Here is a 19,662-nt window from a genome sequence, read left to right as displayed (position 1 = left end):
AGAAACAAAATGATTTTGTTTTCCATTTCTTCGTCGATTTTGGGGTAAAATGACTGATGTCACTGCAAATTAGAATTGGCAGTGCAAAAATTAAAATAAATGGATTTTTAGGTGCAAAATTGAAAGAGTTATGATTTTTTAAAGGTAAGGAAGGAAAAATGAAAGTGAAAAAAGGATAGGGGATAAGATGTCAGATCGCCAGGGTCCCGCTACTAGGGACCACCGGGATCTTGACTGCTGCACCCCCCTGTACGGCTTCCACCTCACACTGGCAACGCTGTAGGCTTCGGATCCCGACCACAATGGCGGACGAGCGTGACGTCACGACTCCGCCCCGTGCGATGTCACGCCCCGCCCCCTCAATGCAAGTCTATGGGAGGTCCGCCCCCTGCCATACACTTGCATTGGGGGGGGGGGGGGGGCGTAACATCACATGGGGCAGAGTCGTGACGTCACGCTCGTCCGCCATTGTGGTCGGGATCCGAAGCCTCCAGATGTCTAGGGGTGCGGAGTACCCCTTTAAGGGATTAAAAAATCTTTACCCTTTACTTTTTAGTAGCTGTATGCTACAGATGAAATTCTTTTCTTTTTTTTAAAAAACAAACAGTAGAATGTAAATAGGATGGGCACTGCAACACCTAATGCTTGAAGCTGAGAGAGACCATGTAATGATGACCCGGTGTGTGGTTCTATGGGGTGCCAGACACATCAAGGAAAAAAGGCAATTTCCATAAATCTAAGAGCAAAGAAGAAAATGTCTGCACTCACCACAGGATTCCTTTAAAATCAGGACTTTATTCAGGCAATAGGCAATGTCCATACATAAGGATTCACACCCGAGTGCACAGGGAGGGAAAGCAGCTAGCGGCTAGGCAGCCGAAGTATACTGGAACAACAGCACAGTTTCACGTCTGTGACGCTTCTTCCGTTTGAAGAAGATTTTCCTTTTCTTGAGTATTTTATAATAAAGCCAAATATTCTTCTCTAGTATTTCTTATCAAAATACCCTAATTTACTGTAATAATATCATGTAAGAAGATAAAATATCTAAAAGTGCCAAAAGAAATTGTATAGAAAAACAATAATCTTCATTGCTTATGTATTTGCTTATGTATTTAGGACAATGGAGGAGATAAAGAAAAAAAAAATTAAAAAAAAAAAAGAAAAAAAAAAAAAAAAAAAAAAAAATATATATATATATATATATATATATATATATATATATAATTTTTAGTGTAAACCTAGACTAGACTGTCTATAAATTAAAACTGGGTTCACCTGTGCCTCGAAGACTCCATTGGTGGCCTCTGTATCAGCATCCATCCAAAAGATCAAAAAAGAAAACATAGCATGCAGTATTTTTTGAAAGTTAAATGTCAGCCATACAGCAAATCCCCCTGCTCCTTTTTTTTTTTTTTTTTTGTTCTTCTGCTCTTAGACAGAGGAGATGAACCAAAACATCTTTAGACTGGCTTGTCTATTCATCTATTAGTTGACTTAGCTTATGCCAAAAATCTGTGCCAAAATTTAGTGCAATTTTTGTACATATAGGCAATAACTCCTTTTTAACAAAGCCACACCCACTTATCGATAAGTTTCCCCCTTTATCAATCAAGGTGATAAGGTGTCTACAAAATATCTGAAACATGATAATATTATTATTATTATCATTATTTTGTATTATGAGCAGTTAATGACAAGTACATTATGATTTTATATATTTTTTATAAAATATGAAAGCTTTTCTACCAATTAAGTCAATAAAAAATAAATGTAGCGAATCATACTTGAACACCCTAAATACTGTAAACTAAAGCTCACAATGGTAGCTGGGTTACTAGTAATCATATTCTCTAGATTTTATACACTACTTAGGACTTTCCTTGATGTCATTGACAACTGACTGTTCATGTCTTTGTTCAGCTTCTATAGTTATTCAGAAATGGTGGTGCCATATGCAGCCATGTTTAGATGGAGAAGACTGCAAAGTTCTACCAGACTTGACAGGATGGAGTTGTAGTACTGGGAACAAAGTCAAAACAACAAAGGTGAGACTATACTAATGAATATGTAAATGTATGTTTTGTCATTTGATAGTTAGGATAAAAAGGGATGTCTACAGTGGAACATGATGCAAAAACTCCCAGGAATCACTTAAATACATATTAGGCACACCGTGCAGTTTTCGTTGTGCTACTAACATGCAGTTTTGTTTTGATTATTGAATTCCCAACCCTGTATCAGTTATATACTGTGTGCTGTTGTCTGGTAAAGAAGTAGATCCTTCTTCACTACTCTCATAAAACTTCAGTACCATGGACAGGGACACCTAGGCACAGATTTGGCAGAAAGTCACATATTTTTGTGCAAACAACATGCTACTTTTTGACGAATTTTGTGTTGTGCCGACTAGGGGTGCAAGGTCTCTTTATGGCATGAGGGGGGCATGGCCTCACCTGTACCAAATTTTCTACAATTTAAACATGCAAGCGAGCATACATTGTAATAAACAACTACTCCAGGACAGAGCTAGAGTACATTTCTGAGATTGCCGTATGAGTGAGCGGGGCTACAATTTACTTGGATATGCTAGTCTTACTTAGTAAGTTCTCCCCTAAAAGTTTGCCAAGCTTTGATTTGTGATCATTGTAAATTATACAAATTTATGTTTAATACTATTTCACTAAATATAGATAAATAAAAATATACTTTTCTACATAATATGAATCAATCAATAAATAAATAAATAAATATAAATGTACTTTTTCTACTATCTATCTTTCTATCTGTCTGTCTGTCTATCTATGTATCTATCTTGCTATCTTTCCAATATCTATCTATCTGATGTGGGGTATACAGCAAATGACAAAGATATCCGCACTCACCGCAAGGTTAGTGACTCGATGCTCCTATATGGAAATGCCAGTGGATCTCGGTGGTGGACAATGCATAGCGTTCAGAGGCTATTACTGGCAGTTTCGAAGGAGGCCGAAAGAAGCGCTAAGTGCATGAAATTGCCGTGCGGTGAGTGCGGATATCTTTATCATTTGCTGTATACCCCATGTCTGATAGTCCTATCCTTTTATTTATCCTAGCACCACCGTCGACTCCATCCTCACTACGCTGTCTCAGCCTCACTATATACGGCTGGGTAACCCCCACGTATCTGCAGTAGCAGAGTAGTGCCATCTCTTTACTTCTATTCACATTTGACTATGTATCTATTTATCTAACTAACTATCTGTCTATCTATCTTGCTATCTATCTATCTATCTTGCTATCTATCTATCTATCTATCTAACTATCTGTCTATCTATCTATCTAACTATCTGTATATCTATCTATCTATCTATCTATCTTGCTATCTGTCTATCTATCTATCTATCTATCTATCTAACTATCTGTCTATCTATCTATCTATCTATCTTGCTATCTACCTATCTATCTATCTAACTGTCTGTCTATCTATCTATCTATCTATCTAACTATCTGTCTATCTATCTATCTATCTATCTATATCCTATCTATCTCATATCTATCTATCCATCTATCTATCTATCTATCTTGCTATCTATCTATCTATACATCTCCTATCTATCTCATATCTATTTATCTATCTATCTATCTATCTATCTATCTATCTATCTATCTATCTATCTTGCTATCTGTCTATCTATCCATGTGTATTTGTATCTGAATTCATTATGCTGAACATATTTAGCCGGCTCTTATAGCTATCCACCATGTTAAATGACGCTGTAAAGCCATACTGCAGAGGCATTCTGTGTTAAGAGGGTTAACGTAACAGTGAGGCAACAAATTGTCAGATTGGAAAGGTTTATATTAAAGGGAGATCTGTGATCTTTAGAGAGCTATATAACATGGAGTATGGACACAAGCACCTTTGTAAGAGTCAGCTAGGAGCAGTCAGTTATTTATAGTGTGTGGAATGAAAATAGCTGTGAACTAGTTATGAAAAAGGACACTGTGGTATTTAGACTTCCTGCCGACCACTCGTACCTCACACTGTATAAACCGTGAAAACCACCATCTGTTTTCTAAAAAAAGGAAATGCATACCTGCGTCTAGAGACAAAAAGAACACATTGGAAAACTAGAAATTACCTGAGTAGGTGATTTATTTGTACCTGAAACGTGTTGTATATTCCAGTGCATCTGTAACAAATATGAAGCAACCTTGCAAATACACGTACAAGGTTATTCGGCAGTCAGGTGTTGACTTATTACATCTTCTCCCTTTTCTACTGCAAAAAGAGGGGGCAGATGTATAGGAGTAAAATAGGAATGTATTATCAGACTGCAAGGGTTTATTTGTAGTCTATAAACATAGAGAAACAGGTGGATATAGGAGCTGTGCATGTAAGAGACCATTTAAAAAAATACATTTTTAAACCTTTTAAATTCATAAGAATAGAAAGACATGTAAGGTAGGTGCTGTATTTATCTAAAAATAACACAATTTGAGTAGTTCTTATTGTGTAAAAATATTTTCCATATCTCCTGTAATTTCTAAATTTGTGTATGTATGAATTATGATCTATCAATCTGCTTCTCTACTGCATTGCAGTCTTGTATAAAGGTGAATTCTCCTTTTCAGGACGGTATACTTTGTGAATGGTTCACTTTAGTTAGATAAAATACTGTGTATGAGAAACTGTTCAGTAGCATCTTTATTTACAGTATTTCTGCTTTGCATGTATGTATATGTCATTGTATATATTGTGTATAAAGTATATATGTTAACCCTTTCACTGTTGGTTATGTGGATGACAGCAGCATTATCTTGTATCAAAGACTTGTATTGTCAGCCTTGAAGTAGGTATAAATAAAGATATAGATAAAGAGATAAAGTCAGTCTAGAAGGGAGAACCAGTGGGGGGTAAGTGGGGGTATACCAAAATCCGGCAAAGGTTATATATAGGTCCTGCATGGAGGCTGAGGAAGATCTCTGTCTTAGTTGGCCAATTGATAGCTGCATCAAGGCCTGGTTGCCCCACAGGGCCTGTTGCATGACCTATATATTTCGGCCTTAAGTGTGGCCTATACAATAACGCCTGGGATGGGGCCTAGTAATTGGGACCATGGCGTAATGAGGTCATCTTTGGCAAACGTAAGTTAAGACCATTGAATAGTAGGAAGGTTATGAAATGAGGTTCTTAAAACTGGCAATAGAAAGTACTGCTCTGGCAGTAATGAGAGATATTCCAGAATATACCTAAGAAGTGGTTTCATTGTCTTGGTATTGAGATATAGTCTACTGGATGGAGTCTTGTTGAGAAAAAGATGGTCTGGAGGATAGTGCTTTTAAGAGCAGGGTCTAAGAAAGTGGGTGACGGTCACCAGACAGATGGAACTTTGAAACTGAAGTAATACAGGCCACTGAGAGGCTTATCTAAAGAAAGCAGGGGCCTGAGACAAATACTTTACTGTTGAATAATATTTGAACAACAGTGCTGCCTAGTGTAAAAGTAACTATTAAAATGGCGTGCCTCATCTGAGTGCCAGTTTGTGTTGAGTAAATCAATTTTCTTTTTATTATATTGGTCCGTGATCATCTTCTGTTACAGGGAAACTCCTCAAATGAATTGCCCCCCCTCTAAAATAAGTTTGGTTTTATAGACAAAGTGAATGTTTTGATAAAACTTAGAAACATAGAAACATAAACATAGAAGGTGTCGGCAGATAAGAACCATTTGGCCCATCTAGTCTGCCCAATATTCTGAATACCATCAATAGTCCCTGGTCCTATCTTATATGAAGGATAGCCTTATGCTAGTTGTGTTCTACTAAATATTCACTGTCTGTATTCTCTAACAGAAACTTAACCCAAGGTTAAAAGTTATCACCTATCCACAGGATAGGTGGTAATTAACTGATTAGTAGTTATACTCAGCTATCTTCGGAAGTCCCATAGAGAGTGAATGGAATAAAAGTTGATCATGCATGCTGCTGCTTCACAGTATAACTACTGATAAGTTAGTTATTCATGGAGGTCCCAGAGGTCTGATCCCTACCTATCAGCTAGTTATGACTTATTGTTTAAACAGACATCCTCAACATTCAATAGCTGTTTGTAACATTTGATTTCATGCATGGAACTGGGTTGGGTACTTATTGCGTTGCTAAACCTATGCGTTCAACCAAAGAAAAAAGTTCTTGTTTGTCATAATTTTCTCATAACTTGCAAAAAACCTTTAAAGGCCACTTACTCCACTGCTGAAAAAAAGGGGTATAATGATCCTATGGAAATGATATTCATATAGTCACACAGATTTTATCCCTTATATTTTTAGAGCCCCAAGGTTGAAGCACATTTGATTGACTTTAGGAAATATTCTGCCTGTGAATCATTGAATTCTCTTACATACTATTATTAGCAGAACTGCTCCTGCTGTAAGTAGGAACAATGCACACCTAGATCAAAGCAACCTACAGCGCGCCATTGTAGTGAGACTTTTTAGTTTTCTTTCTATGCAAAACAGGCTATAGACTGTCATAAAACAGTCCATAGAGTTTTAATACACTGCAGAGAAGCCACAGGGCATTTGAATCTGCTCAGTCTTCTAATGGTAATAATTTTAGCTGTGTCTTAAAATGTTGAGGAATGCTTAAAGGGCTCGAATGTAATTCCCATGTGCGAAAGATCTTTCTGGCTCTGTAAATGATCGAGGCTGGATCTAAGACTTGTTACATTGATTCATATGCAAATAAATATGTGCGTTCGATATAAAATGTCAAATTAATTACTCAATGCCCAAAAGAGCGCAAAAGAAATGTAGAGTACATCACTGTCACTGCAGTTTATTAGACACAAGCATTAGCATCATTGCAGTGTATAGAAAGATATTATAGGCAGGGAAGTTTGTAAAAGTAGAAATTATTTATAGCCACACGTACGCAGTTAACTACACAAAAACAAACATAAAATAAAACGCAGACCTTTCCGAGCAAGAGGAATAGAATCAATTCGCTAATTAAGAGGCGGCAGAAAAAACGGGCCTAGAATATCTCTCTGTATGAAATGCCAAATTATTTCATGTAAGAGGCAGCCAGCTGAACCTATAAAAACATATACAATATGAGGGGGGGGGGGAGGAAATAAATATTGTTCTGTACTTCTGGATTTCATAGAACTGTCAAGGATGTATAAATAGTGGTGTTTTTATCGCCTCAGCTTGAACAGAATGGAAAAAAAGGGTGGGTGGAATAGGACAAGTCTCTGTTCAGCAGTAGGGTAAGAATTATTAAGCCCATTGATTTCATGGCATTATAATACACAGAACTGCAGATTACTGGGAATCAGTAACAATAGATCAGGGCAGCTGTTGTGCTATTTACTCAGCAGTTTATCAGTAGAGGTTTCAGTGTGTAGCTCTCAAATAAGCAGGCGGATACTATATGAATGGTTGATATTCTCATGGTGTTAAAATTCTTAGCATTTGATTGTATGGGTTGTGACCACTGGTTTGCCATGAACCAATATTTCACTGTTTAATATACCTGAAGTGCAACAACAACAATGAAAAAACCTAACAAATCCTAATGCTTCCTTTAAAAATACGATTTATGCAGCTTTTTATGGCTTGTTAAATCCCCATGTTTATTCATGTTTTTTTTTCCCAAGCTTTTTGAGCGTAATTTGTTTTGAGCATTGTCTTTTTTTGTTTCAGCCACTTTCTATTACATAAAGATACATAGAGATAAGCCAATGGAATAATGCCATACTTGCAGCCCCCTGCATTTAAAAAATAAAAAAAATAAAAAAAACACAGTAAAAAAAGGGAAGGACCTTAAATTTCACCTGAAGCGAATGATAAAACAACAAACAAAAACATTGCTGGGAATTTATGAATACCGTTGAATTTACTGTTGGCGGTGTTTCGGCCTCATAAGACTTTATTTTGGGCAAATGTAGGTGCATGTACTTTAATATCAAAATTTGGCCCATCTTGTGCCAAAATCTGTCCAAACCAGATTGTTTGACTAACAGTCAAACAATACAAACCTGCTTTTTTTCCCCACCAATTCTCTTTTAGTGTACTGTCCACTTAAAAATGACAATTTTTGTCCACACACGTTGAATTTTTTTGCCCTAAAAATAATATGCAGTTCGTACCATATATTTGTCCGATAACCAATGATAAGTTCCTCACATTGTTTGTAGTGCATTCGATATGGCAAATCAGCAAATATTTGGCCCCCACGTTTGTTAAAAAATATTTTTTGTGAAAAAATGCCAGTAAATGTTTCTCTTTTTAAAGATGCCATGTGTAAATCCACCAAAAGGCTAGGATTCCACTGAGATTTTTAATGCAAAAACACCTATAAAAATGCCCATTTTGCCGCACAGCTTTTTTTTTTTGTGAAAAAACGCAGCGGCCAGATGTTAGCTGCAAGTTAATATTGAACTGCAAAATGCCAGATACACTTTACATTTTTCAGTTTAGCATTTTTGGTTTTTTTTTTTTTATCCTTTGGGCATTTTCCAGCTCTTTAGGCTCCTTGGCAGTTTTTCAAAAATTACCTCTTGTTGGGACTTTGGTATTTATTTCTGGAAAATCTTGGCATTTTTCTCCCATAGAAGTCTATGGGAGTAAAAAAAAAAAAAAAAAAAACTACATGTGGGTTTTAACTTTAGCGTTTTTGCTGGCGGATTTTATTCTTTTTTGGACTTTTCGTAAGGTACTATTAAAAGAATAATATTAAAAAAGATACAGTAGTGATGGAAAAAAATGTATTTAACAAAATTTATCTTTTTTTATAACAACATTTTTATAAATTTTTAAACAGGGATCAATTTATTGGGCGGGCAGGGAACTAAAAATGTAGCAGACAATAATAAAAAATTAGAAATGGGCCATTTAAATGTAAATGTAATATTTGTTATAATTAATTTTGTTATAATTAATTAAACTTTTTTTAATTAATAATATATTTAAATAATGTGTTGAATAAAGTGTGTGTTTTTAACTTTTTTCACTTCTTTTTCTTTATGTTTTAATTTTTTTTTAGGTAGTACTACTACTCCCAGCATGGAACACACTAATCCATGATGGGAGTAGTAATACATGTACTAATTGACAGATCACCCCAGGTGTCACTTCTGACACCTGTTGCGATCCTCCTGTATAATGTATAGATGCGGGCCGCCAGCCACTCTTCTATGGTCAGCTGCACTTTCGTATATATATACACCTATTCATATTTCCCCCAGAGAGCTGTGATTGACCAGATGGTTCCAGCCAATCACAACTCTCTGTGGGAAATATGAACCTATACATTATACAGGAGGATCACAGTGGGTGTCAGGAGTGACACCTGCTGTGATCTTTCCTTACCTGCAGGTACTACTGCTCCCAACATGGAGCACACTCTGCTCCATGCTGGGAGCTGTAGTACCTGCATTAATTGACAGATCGCAACAGGTGTCAGAAATGACACTCGCTGCGATCTGTCAATTATTGCAGGTACTACAGCTCCCAGCATGGATCAGAGTGTGCTCCATGTTGGGAGTAGTAGTACCTGCAGTTAAGGACAGATCACAGTGGGTGTCACTCCTGACACCTACTGTAATCGTCCTTCATGCCTGAGATGCGGAGCTGCTTTCTCATGCGCTCACATCTGTACTGGGCTCTACTACACAGCGATTCTGTTCTGCTGCAGTTGGGTGTAAAATAACTGTAAAGCTAACAGGTGCCAGTTAGGGTAAGCATGAAAAAGCCATAGTCACCTGATTACAGTGCCTAATACAGGTTGGGTAGAGGAGCTTATTGTCCTCTCATAAGTGTAACCTGTACGTACATAGGTGGTGTACGTTTTTTTTTCCTGACAAAACTAATTTTTGCCTAGTTTCTGTGAAAGGCCAGCCAAAGCTACGCCCTTGTTTCTGTAACCTTATACAGTTTTAAGCAGAGCGTATTGTCCAGCTCTCATAAGTGTAAACTGTACATACACCTACTTGGTTTAGCTTTTTTTTCTTTCCTGAAAATCAAATTTTGGCCAAGTTACTGTGAAAGGCCAGCCAAAGCTACCCACTTGTTTCTGTAGCCTTATACAGTTTGTAGTGGAGCGCATAGTCCTCCTATTATGAATTTAAACTGTACGTACACCTACGTGATGTAGATTGTTTTTCCTGAACAACTAATTTGGGCCTTGTTACTGTGAAAGGCCAACCAAATCTACACCCTTGTTTCTGTAGCGTTATACAATTTTAAGCAGAGCGTATTGTCCAGCTCTCATAAGTGTAAACTGTAGGTACACCTACGTGGTGTACATTTTTTCCCCATAAAAACTAATTAGGGCCTAGTTACTGTGAAAGGCCAGCCAAAGCTACACACTTGTTTTTGTTGCCTTATGCAGTTTGTAGTGGAGTGTATTGTCCGCCTCTCATAAAAGTAAACTGCACATTCACCTACGTGGTGTCCTTTATATATATTCCTGTTAAACTAATTTGTGCCCAGTTACTGTGAAAGGCCAGACAAAGCTACACACTTGTTTCTGTAGTCTAATACAGTTTTAAGCATAGTGTAGCGCATTGTCCTCCTATCATAAGAGTAACATATACACACTCAGCTGGTGAATAAGTATGTAAGGCAGAGGAGTACCACAGAGGAGTGGCAGAAGCCTAAATTCATCAGGCACAGGCAGAAGTTGCAGCAGAGTCGCAGTGGTGTCAGCTAGCAGTCGTGTCTCGACCAGCAACCAAGCAGCCGTGATTGATTGGTTCACTTGGTCATCCACTTCATCCCAAGTGAAATCCGACCCCCCAGTCAACAGTCAGTGGGTTCCTCAGACTCATCCCTCAGTTGGTATGGCCCTCATGCTGCTGCTGCCACCTTCAGGCTCTGTCATTGTGCTGCCATATGGTCTCCTCATGCTGATGCTTCCACCTCCAGGATCTGTCACTGTGCTGCCATATGGTCTCCTCATGCAGATGCTTCAATCTCCAGGTTTTGCAATTGTGCCACCATATGGTGACCTAATGCTGATGCTGCCACCTCCAGGTTTTCTGATTCTGCTGCTATATGGTCTCCTCATGCTGATGCTGCCACCTCCAGGATCTGTCATTGTGCCGCTATATGGTCTCCTCATGCAGATGTTGCCACCTCCAGGCTCTCTCATTGTGCTGCCATGGATGTTGCAAAACATAATTAAGGTGCTGGTCCCCAGTTACAGAAATTCCTCCGCATTAGACCACAAGTAAGTATTGAGTATATGCATTAGCTAAAACGTAACTTTTCTTAGGATAAAATATATGGACCCAAAAATATTTTAAAATCTAGCAAAAGGAAAGGTGTGCAAAAAGCATCATGTGCCACCTATACCACCAAATATTGATGCAATGCAAGGACCTCTAAAAGGTGGAAGGGAACAACATATAGTCCATTTTAACAATGTAGGGGTAAAAACTTACCCTGTAAGGCCCTACTCTCGCACTATTAATTCCCTTCTTGGAAAGTGTTACTCACCCTAAAAAGGGTGGTCACACAGAGGAAACTCTCCCTATTTCTACCTAAAACACTGCCACTTCCCAGGGTTTTTAGTTGGAAATAGGGAGAGGTCTGTCATTGTGCTGCCATGTGACTCCTTGTTATATTGGGTTTTGTGGTCATACAGTATTAGTTCAAAGTAAACGCTTTGGGCACCCTGGACATTAAACTTGTGAATCTAATTAAAATCTTCAATTAAAATTTAAAAAAAATCTCTTCAATCTTTTAAATTGTGAGGCCCTATGGTCGTCATCAAATACTACCTATGGAATTACCACAAGAACACTGAAACAGGTTGGAGCGATAACAATGAACCATAACTGATTAAATTAAACATTCACACTTTCATAGTCTGGGGGCACTGAGAGGCAGGGGCTGGAACAGGTGGTAGCCTGCTTAATGGTGGATGTTCACCAGAATGGGTACTTAAAAATTAAATTAAAAAATTAAAATAAATTCTAATTAAATTAACCATCAGCTAAATCCAGTGTCTCAATTTTGATGCCGGATGGTTGGACACGCCGGAGGGCACCAGACAGGGGAATGCAGCTTGCTGCGTTCCTCTGTCCGCTGTGCAAAAACAATGGACGCCGGATGCAATACAACTGATGACAATTTGTCATCAGTTGTGGCATCAGTTGTGTCTTGATTTAGGCTGAGTTCACCTATGCCAGACAGATGTACACGCAGCCTTACCGACATAAAAATAAATAACCGAGTCAGATGTGATAGGCACTGGCCTTTGCCCTAAATGAGTGGCAATGGACTGACTTTACTACATGCACCTTTACACTAGAGCACTTATAGCGACGGAAAATTATGTTCATACCAAGTTTTATTCACCTTTTAAATACAGTTGATGTACATTGTGAACCCATGGATCCCTGTTATCTTCTATGTAGCACTTACAACCTCTGGGCACCGAGTGCCACATAATACCAGTACAGCACAGGCACCTTACAGCTGTGGCCTTGTCTTTTTCTTTTAAAGCAGAAGTGCTGGTGCAGAGATCTTAAAATAAAGGGCAAATTATAATGCAATCAGCACTATTGAGCACAGGGTGAAAAAGATGAGTAGGAGACCAGGACAGGTAAGATAAACTACCAGGTATATGTTGAACTTGATGGACTCTGTAACAAGTCTGAAGCAAGTATTTGTATTTCATCCAATGGTGACTGTGGCAGTTTTTAAGAATTCTCAGTGTATTACTAGTTGCCATACACCAGTGTGTTTGGCCTCATTGAAATACATCAACACTGCATTTAGTATCTGTGTGCTATAGATCACCTAGTTGACTAGGCAACTTCAGCCAATTGCTGTAAAACTGAGCAATTGCCACAGACTACCAATAAAATGGAAGCACTCTAATCAAAGACTCAAGAAGAATGTATTCTTCAAAATTGCGACACCTAAAATGATATCATTCCTTCAACAAAAATAGAACATGTTCCCTGAAAGGGGTACTCCTGCGCTAAGACATCTTATCCCCTATCCAAAGGATAGGAGATAAGATGCCTTATCGTGGGGGTCCCGCCACTGGGAACCCCCATGATCTTTCAAGCAGCACCCCGTTACCATCAGCCCCCGGAGCATATTCGCTCCATGTCTGATGACTGCCGATCACGGGGCCGGAGCATTGTGACGTCATGGCTGCGCCCCGTGTGACATCACGCTCCACCCCCTCAATGCAAGCCTATGGCGGAGGGTGACGTCACACGGAGGCAGAGCCATGACATCACAATACTCCGGCCCCGTGATCGACAGTCATCAGACCCGGAGCGAACATGCTCCAGTGGCTGATGGTATTGGGGTGCTGCATGAAAGATAACGGGGGTCCCAAGCAGCAGGACCCCCGCGATCAGGCATCTTGTCCCCTATCCTTTGGATATGGCTATAAGATGTCTTAGCGCCGGAGTACCCCTTTAAAGTTGTTGTTCTGCTTTAACATCTATTGATGCTTATTTTACATAGACTTTTCTGACAGATAATAAACTTTACCACCAAATATTCTCACCTAAATGGCAGCTTTTGCATTATTAAGTAGCTTGCTGATTTTAAATGAGATTTTTTTATTTTTTTTAATATAGCAAGTTGGCAGAAAAAATCTTCAAAACAATATTTTTTTTCAACAAAAATCTAACTTTATTGCCAGCTCCTACTCAGCATTTATTATGCATTTTTTGTGCTGTTGTAGGTAGAAATAACACGTGTTTTCTGAGACTCGAGAAGCAGCTGATTACATGCCGCTGCGAACTCTGCCTCTGGAGTCTAGACAAATGTTTCACTTAATCTGCTTTTTTATTTATATATATTTATTTATTTATTTTATTTTTTGTTTCTCTCTGTATCGATCTAGAGGAAAAAAAAATGAGAAGAAAAGAAATGGCACTGCAACTTTCTCATTACCTCTTTGCGTTGTAAAGCAGATCTGTACCTTAGAGGGGAATGAAAACAGAGAAAGCCAAATAGAATTCTGGGACCTTAAATTGTTTTTAAGCAGTAAAGGGGGGGGGGTATTAAAAATTCATTGAGAGACTTGGTGGCATTGTTCTTTTATGTTTTCTTAAAGGGAAATTGTAAGGCACACTATTGTTTTGATAGAAATACTTTATTTTATACCTTATAGTATTATGTTGAGGCTTATGGGGGGGGGGGTCTTCTTTCATTTTAAAATCATAGAATAATGAAAAAATATCAGTTTTTTACAACATGTATTTTTCGGTTTGCCATCTCACTGGCAGCCATTCAAAATAAAAGACCAGAAAATAGCGGAAGACCTTGACAGCAAAGTTGTATGTTTCATAGTGGAAAACCGTGTGGTTGCTATAGAGAGAGGGGGCTCCATCCTGACTGGTCCCATACCTTTTTCTATTTTAGGAAAACTGAGCAGAACCCTCTTCAGGGAAGTGCAATGAAAGCAAATTAAAAAGGTTATCCAGGATTAGAAAAACAGAGAGGATTTCTTCCAAAAACAGCACCACACCTGTCCTCAGGTTGGGTGTAGTATTGCAGCTCAGTTCCAAGAAAGTAAATGGAGCCAAGTTGTAATACTACAGACAACCTGAGGTTTTGGAATAAATCGTATGTGTTTTTATAATCCTGAATCACCCCTTTAATGGAGGTGGAATTGACCAATGAACAAATGCATGTTATTAAAAAATATGCTTCTTTCTATTTAATTTTCCACTTTGAAGAAATGACCACTAGGGGTCTCCCTACCAGTCCTGGCAGCAAGCATTTCAGACTCATGCTGGAGTCCTAAACACTATGAATTGCCAGTCTGCTTTGTTCACAAAGGAGAACACTCAGAGCTGCCAGCCTGCTTTGTTCACAGCCTGTTTGGCTGTGAACAAAGCAGGCTGGCAGCTCTGAGTGTTTAGGACTCCAGCATGAGTCAGAAATGCTTGCTGACAGGACTGATCGGGAAAAATACAATAGAAATAAGCATATTTTTCATTAACATGCTATTGGAAAGTTATTAAACATTCATTAATCTAAAATATATCAAAAGTTTATTTGATGAGAGGTACCCTTTAAGGTTCCTTGACATGTACCCAGGATTGATTTTGTTATCATTGCTTAGTGATATTGATCATGCTGACGTCAGTCTGTTTCAGTTAATGTGTAGAATATCACGGCAGCCTATGCTATTCTTCTCAAAGTAGCAACTCACAACAGTTCAACTTAAATCTAGCAAGTATTATAAAAATGAAGGCTGACAGCAACACTTCAGAAATGTAGTATTTACTGGATATGGCCAACCACTAGCAACAGATCGTGGATTTTGACCCGTACCGCTTCAACAATGCCCCTTTCCTAGTTAGCCAGTGATTTTTTTCCTGTCTAATGTCACCCAATGATCAAAGCATCAGGGCCGCCTCTGCCTGTAGGCAAAATAGGCAGCGGCCTAGAGCGCCCTCTTCAGGAGGGTGCTGCTCTGCCCACCACAACTAAGCTAGCCAGAATCTGAACCACACCACTCTTCCTGATGACCTCCCAGTGTTTGTTACAGTGTGCCACCCTAGTAGTAAGGTGATTACATGAGGAGTGGGTTTGTTTCAGTGTGTCACACCAGTATTAAAGGGGTACTCCGGTGGAAAACTTTTTTTTTTTTTTTTAATCAACTGGTGCCAGAAAGTTAAACAGATTTCTAAATTACTTCTATTAAAAAATCGTAATACGTCTAGTACTTATTAGCTGCTGAATACCACAGAGGAATCATTTTCTTTTTGTAACACAGAGCTCTCTGCTCAATCACGAGCACTGTGCTCTCTACTGACATATCTGTCCATTTTAGGAACTGTCCAGAGCAGCATATGTTTGCTATGGGGATTTTCTCCTACTCTGGACAGTTCTTAAAATGGACAGATATGTCAGCAGAGAACACTGTGCCCGTGATGTCAGCAGAGAGCTCTGTGTTCCAAAAAGAAAAGAAATTTCTCTGTAGTATTTAGCAGCTAATAAGTACTGGAAGGATTAAGATTTTTTAATAGAAGTAATTTACAAATCTGTTTAACTTTCTGGCACCAGTTGATTTAAAAAAAAAAGTTTACCACTGGAGTACCCCTTTAAGGAGATTACATGAGAAGGAGGTTTGTTATAGTTTTTTACCCCATTAGTAAGGTGATTACATGAGAAAGAGGTTTGTTCCAGTTTTTCACCCCAGTAGCAAGAAGATTACATAAGGAGGGTGTTTGTTAACCCCTTAACGACGCAGGACGTATATTTACGTCCTGCGCCGGCTCCCGCGATATATTTACGTCCCGCGCCGCGATCCCGCATCATATCACGTCGGTCCCGACGCTCATCAACGGCCGGGACCCGCGGCTAATACCACACATCGCCGATCGCGGCGATGTGCGGTATTAACCCTTTAGAGGCGGCAGTCAAAGCTGACCGTCGCTTCTAAAGTGAAAGTGAAAGTGACCCGGCTGCTTAGTCAGGCTGTTCGGGACTGCCGCGGTGAAATTGCGGCGTCCCGAACAGCTTGCAGGACACCGGGAGGGCCCTTACCTGCCTCCTCGGTGTCCGATCGGCGAATGACTGCTCCGTGCCTGAGATCCAGGCAGGAGCAGTCAAGCGCCGATAACACTGATCACAGGCGTGTTAATACACGCCTGTGATCTGTGTAAAAGATCAGTGTGTGCAGTGTTATAGGTCCCTATGGGACCTATAACTGCAAAAAAAAAGGAAAAAAAAAGTGTTAATAAAGGTCATTTAACCCCTTCCCTAATAAAAGTTTGAATCACCCCCCTTTTCCCATAAAAAAAATAAAACAGTGTAAAAAAAACCAAATAAACATATGTGGTATCGCCGCGTGCGTAAATGTCCGAACTATAAAAATATATCATTAATTAAACCGCACGGTCAATGGAGTACGCGCGCAAAAATTCTAAAAATTCCGCATTTTTGGTCACTTTTTATACCATTAAAAAATGAATAAAAAGTGATCAAAAAATCAGATCAAAACAAAAATCATACCGATAAAAACCAAAATAAAAAAGTTATAGGGGTCAGAAGATGACATTTTTAAACGTATACATTTTCCTGCATGTAGTTATGATTTTTTCCAGAAGTGCGACAAAATCAAACCTATATAAGTAGGGTATCATTTTAACCGTATGGACCTACAGAATAATAATAAGGTGTAATTTTTACCGAAATATGCACTGCGTAGAAACGGAAGCCCCCAAAATTTACAAAATAGCGTTTTTTCTTCGATTTTGTCGCACAATGATTTTTTTTCCCGTTTCGCCGTGCATTTTTGGGTAAAATGACTAATGTCACTGCAAAGTAGAATTGGCGACGCAAAAAATAAGCCATAATATGGATTTTTAGGTGGAAAATTGAAAGGGTTATGATTTTTAAAACGTAAGGAGGAAAAAACGAAAGTGCAAAAACTGAAAAACCCTGAGTCCTTAATGGGTTAAAGTGTTTCACCCCAGTAGTAATGTGGGGCATGTCAAAGGGTGGAGACAATGGGCGGGGTTAAGGGGCGGCTAAATAAGCTTTCACCTAGGGTGGCAAAAATCCTTGCACCAGCCCTCCTGAGCATGATCTCTGGACGAGATTTACTGATACAAACAATTAGTCTGTTCTAGCTAGCAGGTTACAGGAAGTGCATATCCATTCCAAGTAAAGCTGGGTGAGATGTGAAAAATCCATAAATAGTTAAAAACACTTGGCAAGACCCTGTTTTCCAACCTCAGTTTTATGGGACGAAAGTGAGGTTGGGAACGGGGCCTTCCATCCCCTTTCTTGGCTAGTTCAGGTTTTCAGTGTGGCCTAGATCAGAACAGGTGCTGAAGACAGCTACTTACTGGTTTTTAAAGGGGTACTCCGTTACCTTGCTGTCGGAGCTCCACTTTTCAGCGCCCGGAAGTTCTTGTTCCGGACGATGTGTGTGCGGGATTCCGTGTTCAGGGCCGCCCCTTGTGACGTCACGCTCGCCCCTTCAACGAAAGTCTATGGGAAGCGCTCACTTCCCATAGACTTTCGTTGAGGGGGCGGGCATGACGTCACGAGGGGGCGGGCGTGACGTCACGAGGGGCGGCCCTGAACACGGAAGCCAGCACACACATCGTCCGGAACAAGAACTTCCGGACGCTGGGAAGCGGAGCTCCGACAGCAAGGCAACGGAGTACCCCTTTAAAGCTAGTATGAACTCAGTCTGCATGTGAGTCTGTGTGGAATCTGCACCACCAAGGAGGTTTTAGTTAGCACTGGACAAGCATCATTTAATTTGTGTGTGAAGGATTAAACTTTTCTTTAGTGGCCCTGTATTTGACTGTTATTTGCCATTATTTGCCAGGCTCTACGGATCTAATCTTCCATAACAGTAGCTTATAACATGTAATATAGTTTTTTTCTAAAAACTGTTTTCATTTGCATAAAATTGCATGGTTAGATCTGCATTATCATTAGAATCAGTTTGTTCAGCCAAGGACTTTTAATATTCTGTTCAGTTTCTCTCTGGTTTTCACAGTAATGTAATACATAAAATTATCACCCCTTAGCTGTTAGTTTATTCATGCTACCACACATCTTCCTTATTCTGTTGTATTTCTACTTAAAGGGGTACTCCACCCCTAGACATCTTTTCCCCTATCCAAAGGATAGGGGATAAGATGTCTGATCGCGGGGGTACCGCCGCTGGGGACCCCCGCAATATAGCATGCAGCACCCACCTGTATCTGCTTCCGGCAGCGCTGGAGGGTCTGGCTCCCGACCACGGAAAAGGAAGATTGTGACGTCACGACTCCACCCCGTGTGATGTCACGCCACACCCCCTCAATGCAAGTCATAGACTTGTGATTTTAAAGTTTGCTTAAAGGGGTACTCCTCTGGAAAACTTTTTTTAATCAACTGGTGCCAGAAAGTTAAACAGACATGTAAATTACTTCTATTTAAAAATCTTAATACTTCCAGTACATATCAGCTGCTGAATGTTCCACAGGAAGTTCTTTTCTTTTTGAATTTCCTTTCTGTCTGACCACAGTGCTCTCTGCTGACACCTCTATCCATGTCAGGAACTGTCAAGAGCAGGATAGGTTTGCTATGGGATTTTTAACTACTCTGGGCAGTTCCTGACATGGACAGAGGTGTCAGTAGAGTGCACTGTGGTCAGACAGAAAGGAAATTCAAAAAGAAAAGAACTTCCTGTGAACCATATAGCAGCCGATAAGTAGTGTAAGGGTTAAGATTTTAAAATAGAAGTAATTTACAAATCTGTTTAACTTTCTGGCACCAGTTGATTTAAAAAAAAAATGTTTCCAGTGGAGTACCACTTTAAACTTTGAGACGACTTCTTCATAGAGACATGTGGTAAGTTGCGATGGTAGGGGTCAGGCTGATAAGACTTTCACTGAGGGCTAGGAAGAAGAAACTCAAGGGCTCGCTTCAGTCTTTTTTTCGTCTTGTGGTTTACAGATGCAGTGAAAGTTAATGCGACTTTCTTGGTTTCTGTATTATGTTTTTCTGCCAAGATGTTTTGTCACACACAAAAAGGGACCAGGTGGCACTGGAATAGTAGCTGTGGGGGATTAGGGCAGGTGAGTTTAACCTAACTTTTTTTTTTAAACATATCCACGGTCATATGTTAAAAACCTTATGTCCCTGGACAACATCTTGGAACTGACGGTAGATGAATGTGG

The 19,662-nt window shown here is 39.4% G+C and overlaps 1 protein-coding gene across 2 annotated transcripts in view; it reads left to right on the top strand.

Moving 5' to 3' along the window:
* Positions 1-19,662, top strand: part of TAFA3 (TAFA chemokine like family member 3) — a 402,721-nt gene that overhangs the window by 339,779 nt on the left and 43,280 nt on the right. For both annotated transcript variants that reach the window (XM_056558306.1, XM_056558307.1), the window contains exon 4: positions 1,924-2,048. In XM_056558306.1, the coding sequence (XP_056414281.1) occupies positions 1,924-2,048 (125 nt within the window). The remainder of the gene's footprint in view (positions 1-1,923; positions 2,049-19,662) is intronic.

This window comes from Hyla sarda, chromosome 2, assembly GCF_029499605.1.
Source record: "Hyla sarda isolate aHylSar1 chromosome 2, aHylSar1.hap1, whole genome shotgun sequence".
Taxonomy (NCBI): Eukaryota; Metazoa; Chordata; class Amphibia; order Anura; family Hylidae; genus Hyla; species Hyla sarda.
This window is presented reverse-complemented; position numbering and strand designations above follow the sequence as displayed.